The sequence below is a fragment of the Silene latifolia genome, chromosome 10, assembly GCF_048544455.1.
Source record: "Silene latifolia isolate original U9 population chromosome 10, ASM4854445v1, whole genome shotgun sequence".
Classification (NCBI taxonomy): Eukaryota; Viridiplantae; Streptophyta; class Magnoliopsida; order Caryophyllales; family Caryophyllaceae; genus Silene; species Silene latifolia.
The window spans coordinates 1,333,858-1,340,479 of NC_133535.1; the positions used below are offsets into that span (position 1 = coordinate 1,333,858).

Below are 6,622 nucleotides of genomic sequence, written 5' to 3' on the forward strand. Positions count from 1 at the left end.
TCTTAACCACGAGACACCCGGTATCTTACCACAAGGCTGTCTCATGGATCAACAAATACTTGCATTTCTGTTGTCGTGCACTACAATTTTTTCCGATCAATAGGTGAATTTAGACCAAAGCTACTATAGCCAATAGTTTTATTAATATCAAAGGCTATAACGAAGATGGCATGAAGCAATCAACAATCCCAAAGAGTGAGACAAACATAGAAGGCAAAAAAATCCACTCAAACAACACAAAAGAGACATCTTATAACATTGCAAACAAAAACAAGAACACCAAAGATTCAAGGTAATAAAAGAAAAACATCGGTAAACAAAGACCCGGAGATTATGAACACCACTCTTCATAAGCATCATCAATAATCTTCTTTCTCCTACTGCATCGCGCAGCGCTACATACATTTGGCCTTGAGAAGCGTCTAAGTATAATGACATAATGACGGGTAATTTATTGCCATTAAGTAGACGAGGGTGGGGAAAAGAACCGTGGCCATTAGCAAAACGTGGCAGAGATTAAGACCAAGACCACACCCTAAAATCTTGTCCCCGGTATTGGATGAGATGGGTGGAGATGACAGTGATCGGGAAAAATAAATAAGACGCATAAAAAGCACTCGGTACATTTGAGCATACAGTAAAACATACATAGCTTTTAGAATCCAAATGGAAAATTAAAGCGATATCTAAACCATGCTGAGGATAGCCCCAGTCCCTATATCATGCCATGCAAACTAGATTTGCACGTGTACTAGAACGTATGATGCCTGTTTACGAGAGCATCTTTACGGCAAATCTCGGAAATTGATCTCAAACTCCAGCTTCAATCTCTTCCATTTCATCAGGGTTGACAGCAGCTCCATTTGGGGCTCCTTCAGAACGCAGCTGAGATGAAACATTGTCGATGGCTGAATTCAACTGATCTATTTTCTCCGTCAGGATTTTCCTTGTTCTCTGTGAACAACCAGACAATAGAATATCGTCATTCACTGATAATCAGACAATTACAGCATTACAGCCCACAATTTCATGTTCGGCAAACCCTAGTGAAATGTTAATCTTCCCAACAAGACTGCATGACTATCAATTTATATATAGTGTGGATAGATTGGACGCAGGATGAAAAACTTGCTCATTATATGGTAGAAAGAGTAGCATAAGATATGAATATGGTTCGCTCATCCTCCAATTTACAAAAATGTTTAATTCCTTTTTCCAGTCATTCTTTCAGCCTATCACGTATCCAGATTACATATTTGTATCATGGCAAAAACCACAATTACATCAGAGACTTAATCCCACAACGATTTGCAGTTGGCTGACATGAACCATTGCACTTGACTAAAATCTATGTCTCATAAGTCATATCCATATGCTTGATTAAGCGCATATAGCATGCATGTATTACACTATTACCTAACTGTATCGGACATACTACAAATTAAGCAAACCGAGGTTGGAACGAGGGGCTGACCACGTATCATTATTTTTAAAATGATCCAAAAAGAAAAGATTTAGATAACCACAAACAAATTTCTAATAGAGACGGCAAAAGGAGTAGAGCTACATACTACTCCCTCCATTTCCATCAATAAACCCTATTGTTTAAACTTCTCCTCATGAATACAAAAAAAAAAAAAAAAAAAAAAAAAAATATTGACGCCCATCTTATTGACTGGGTTGGAACTTGGAACAAGCATCAAATATGGCAAAAAAACAATATTGAGTACGTAGTTTCAAGAAAAATAAGGCCAACCACTAAAAAAGATTTAAGGGTGTCTCAAACCACCTATATCACTCTAAAGCGAGACTGACCCATATCTTTCCTCCTATCGTTCTTTTAACACAATTCGGTGATTTAAATGATAAGCCGGTCATGCATAAGGAAATTGCATCCCTCAATTTCCCTTCCATCACAACTTAATAACCAAACAATGGAAATTACATCACGTCCCTTTTCCCCTTCCTTTCATTTCCCTTTAAATCCCTCCATTCAAAACTGAAGTCTTAAAAACAAATTCATCCAAGAATAAATAGTTATGTTTAACGAAACCCATAGCGGCATAGCCTACATATTTAAGATTGACCAGTCCTGACAACCACGACCAGCAGGTAACATGTATCCTATTAGGCGGTCACTGGCAAAATAACATATAATATGAAAGAAACCATTTACCTCCAAGGCCTTCTCCTCATCATAAATAAATTTTGGAAGCTTCCGCATCAAATCCTTTTTGTCAGCTCCAGCCGCAGCCAGAGCCCTACTTATCTGAATATGAAGTTTGACAGCAAAAGCATTAGTTTCTCTTGTCTTTAATTTATCTATGGACTCACATTTAAAAGCCCCTCATCGCTCCACAAGTCATGAGACTGTAAGGCATAAAGGGGATAGAGATCTTTCAACGCATCAGTATGACAGACAGGTAAAGTTTGAAATGAGCATTCCTCGAAGTGATATAAAAAAAAAACTACCTCCACAATTCCACCCAAAACTTATAGTCCCCATCTCACTTGGAGCTCAATCAATGTCAAATTTTACCATTAACTTCACCAAATATATGTAAGGAAACAATGTCAAATTTCTTATGTTGATTTGTCGAAAAAATAAGAGTTTTTTGTCAAAAACTACCTAACATTTACCTTATTTTTATAAATACTACCTAAAGTTTTTAATTTTGCGAAAAACTACCTAATAATTTTTTACTTTTGTCGAAAACTACCAAATCGAAATTAATGAGCAAATTCGACAATTTTTTTTTCCAAATTAACTAAAATTCCGACAAATAAGTCAAATGCCAATCGAATTAATCATAATTTTGTCCAAATTAGCCACAATCTCGGCCAAACTAGTCAAAATTGTAGTTAAAAAAATTGAAATAAATGTGTTAGTAGAGCTAATCAAAACAGTGGCGGTGGTTAATTACAGTAAATAATGTATGTTCAATGCCAAAAATAATGTTTTCAAGTTAGAATTTTGTCTAATTTGATCGGATTTTCCAATCTGGTAGTGTCCGACAAAAGTCAAGAAAATTTAGGTAGTTTCTCGCAAAATTAAAAACTTTAGGTAGTATTTATGAAAATGAGGTAAATATTAGGTAGTTTTTGACAAAAAACTCAAAAAATAATCTTCATGTTATCAATTTAAAAATTATAGTTACAGTATATTGTGCGAATATATCAGTCAAAGTTGACATTGTTTGACCACCTAAGTCAAATGCGAACGATATAAATGGGATGAAGGGAGTGACATTTTTACCAAAAAAAAAACATGATTGCTTTCGAACTCAAGATGCTTTGCGATTTCATGATAGGAAGGCAACAGCATGTAACAACTACATAAACAAGCTTTGAATTTTGAAACAGAAGCATGATAGGAAGACCTACCTGAGGTGCATATACAGAGGCAAGGGTACCAACTACCAGTCCTCCCAAAATGAAGCCACCAACAAACATGCCTGCATTATTAGGTCTCTCACCATCGCTGTGACACACACATACACAATATTCATGTCAGCTTGTCAAACAAGGGCATTACCAATCTGACATAAATTCAGTTCAATAACATCAAACTTCAAAATATGATATAGGTAACAAAACATTTCTGAAATAATTTTATCCTAAAATATGGGATGCAGGCTCTAATCCCCAGTCCAAACTGGATATGAATGGACAACGGGTTGCTGGGGCCCTTAGTTTACTATCCTATAACCAAAATCCAAGAAAAGTCAGTTATCAGAAGTAGAACCTTAGTTTGCTATCGCTAAGACAGAAACCATTTAAGTAGGCGCCTTGGTTGTCTATTATTACCAAAATCAAAGAGAGAGAGATCATTTTTGAATACTCTTCAAATAATTAGTTTTCCTCAAAAGAGAGATCGTAGATGTTCATCAAAGAAGGATAAGAAGCTACGTTTTCCTCAACAACAATTACCACCAAATCCAAATGGAGATAATATAAATGGGATGGAGAGCTTAGTAGTTACTACTTAGTACAGCTGTACAGCTCCATCTAGAAAGTGAAAAGCGTAAATCCGACTACCAATAAAGGTAATTCAGATCTGAGGGCAACAGAATACCTGTATGAAGCCTGGACAACGAGAGGTTTTTGTGCAGCCTTTCTGGTACGAAGTGGAGTAAGACTCACTTTAGTGGGGTACAAGAACCCGGCATCCACCGATTTCAAAGAAGAGCCTAAAACCCACGCCCAACATAATTAAGGACGTCATATCAAAACCAACAAACCAAACAACTAAAAGTGAACTTTAAAAAGGCTAAGACCAGTACAATAAAGAGCACAAGAAGCAGAACCTGAATCACTACTTTATTAACCGCCACACTAACTGAGACTACTCATACAATTTGCAAGTTATGATAACTTTCTTATAACTTCTTTATTTCTAGGGTGAACTCAATACAAAGTGACAAGGCCATCTACTTTCAAGTTTGAACAGATAGAGCATATGCACAATGCTTTGTCTTCATAATGAAATGTTTAGAATATCACGAGAGACCCAAAATAAAAGGGTGAATTATCTAACAAAGTTTAAATAGTTTGCATTCGCCATTAACAACTAAACAATTTTAAGTGAAGGCAGATATGCCATCTTGAGGTCTTGTATCCACACTTACGTAAAGGCACGTAGCACTAAGCCATTGAACAGTTGTACAAATTTTCATGCCCACTTAAATAACCCAAATATTACTCTATGTGAACATTTGTATCCAACAAAGGAACACCGAGTCAGCATCCAACCAAACCCATCCATCTTCACATTTCTACACTGCTATTACATAATTACATGCACGAAACCTCAATTTCACTTCAACTCTATTGAACAGAACATTTGCACTACTCATTAACCATTTTTTTTATCACGCCCAAGACAGACTATCCATTATCTGGTTTCACATTATTATATAATGTAGACTCGCTAAGTGGCGATTGCCGAATATGCAAAAAGCTTAATTACTCTTACAGCTCTAACTGATTTCTGATGACATCTTCCCACTGTAAGAACTATCAATTCCACATCCTCTCTAAACCCTCCTCCCCTGACAAATCTTCTTCCTTCTAGATCGAGTTGCATTACAAAATAAAACACATATCAGTATTTCACTACTCTTATGATCCACATATTTCTTCCCCGTGACCACATACATATAGAGCAAAGTAAAACCCATTTCCATTATAGCAGCATACAACCAATATCATCAATTTCCCACCTCATCCGTCTACCATACAACAGCAACACCATCACCACAGTGCCTCAAGAGTTCCCGCAAATTTCCCGCCTCATAACAACAATAGCAACCCCATTATCCAAGTGCCTCAAGAGCTCCTACAGATCGCAAGGTAAGGGGGGGTCGGATGTACACAACCTTACCCTTGTACTAGCAACATAAAAAGATTGTTTCCGAAAACATCTACCATCAGATTCCACTAAACATCCTTAAATCTTTAACAAATACCCAAATCAAAATTACATATAAGCTGATTATAAAACAAATCTATCAGTTCAGGGGTTCATCAAGCAACAATTTTACACAGTTCAACAAAATGGGTACAGCTAAAAAACATTGATTTCATCAAATCAACAACATGGGCATCAATTAAATGATCAAATATCGAACTACAAATAAAAAAAAAATAACAAATTTACAAGAAAAATTGAATCTTTATTGAAAAATTAAGGTGGGTAATGATTAATTTACCTGATGAAAGATGGGAAGGAGAGTTACGAGCCAAGATAAGAGAATTTGTTGATAGGGAAGCCATCTTTTTTATCAATTAATTTGGGTCAATTGAAAATATATGAAAATGAAAAGATGAAAAAATGAGGAAGAAAAACAAAGAGTGAATATAGTTTCGATAATGCCAATGCTTGTTCTCTATCTTTGGTGTTCACCCGGTAATTAGGATTTAGGAGATTAGTGAGCTATTGGTTGATTCGTCAATTAGTGATTTTTTTTGTTTTTTGTTTTATACTTCGTATTTTTTTTAATGACTGAGGGGTGATGTAGTCTCTATCTTTGGTGTTTACCCGGTAAACTTTCAAGTACACGTAATAGCATGCAAACATGCATATCAGGCAAGTCTCCCAAAAGTAACAGCACAACAAAAACGAAGTTCGAAAGGCATAATTAATAAAGTTACTCTCCGATCTCCACTAACATTTTTTTTTATTTTCAAACTTGGCATATTTGTTGATAATTTTGAAAATTGGATATTGCATGGACATATAATTAGTTATAGATAATATAAATACCTCGAGATAAATATTAAAATATATTTACCTGTAGATGTGGTTAAACTCTAAGATGTCAAAATGTGATTAAGCATTTAGGAAGGAATATAAAGGGTTGGATATGGTGCTTAGGCGAGTTAAAGAGCTGGAGAGGGAGAGGTCGGAGAGTGCCAAGACGGAGAGTGACACGAGGGAGAAGGTGGTGAGGATAGTGGGTTGGGAGAAGTCATTAATAGGTGAGTTGAAAGTTAACATAGGCGAAGGAAGCTAAGCTAAGGAATTAGGCTTGAAATTTGGATGGTAAGGGCCAAGATCCGAGGGTGTTAGAGTGGGGATTTAACACTCCAATTGAAGGAGCTTATGGAGCCAAGTGAGGCG

At 36.1% G+C, this 6,622-nt stretch overlaps 1 protein-coding gene across 1 annotated transcript; it reads right to left on the reverse strand.

The window, feature by feature from the left end:
- Window positions 1-581: 581 nt before the first annotated feature.
- On the reverse strand, window positions 582-5,952 carry LOC141604645 (uncharacterized). Its single transcript, XM_074423079.1, has 5 exons — window positions 5,712-5,952; window positions 4,076-4,190; window positions 3,385-3,481; window positions 2,177-2,269; window positions 582-954 (listed from the first exon to the last, which is right to left on the reverse strand). The coding sequence occupies exons 1-5, from the start codon at window positions 5,773-5,775 to the stop codon at window positions 811-813; spliced, it is 513 nt and encodes a 170-aa protein (XP_074279180.1). The 5' UTR covers window positions 5,776-5,952; the 3' UTR covers window positions 582-810.
- Window positions 5,953-6,622: the final 670 nt, after the last annotated feature.

What these genes read in the sequence shown, in the direction of transcription:
- LOC141604645 (XM_074423079.1), bottom strand. Translation starts at nt 5,775, where the DNA reads ATGGCTTCCCTATCAACAAATTCTCTTATCTTGGCTCGTAACTCTCCT. An exon ending in TCCTTCCCATCTTTCATCAG is followed by an intron (nt 4,191 to 5,711) that starts GTAAATTAATCA and finishes CGTGGGTTTTAG; the next exon opens with GCTCTTCTTTGAAATCGGTG. An exon ending in GTTGTCCAGGCTTCATACAG is followed by an intron (nt 3,482 to 4,075) that starts GTATTCTGTTGC and finishes TGTGTGTCACAG; the next exon opens with CGATGGTGAGAGACCTAATA.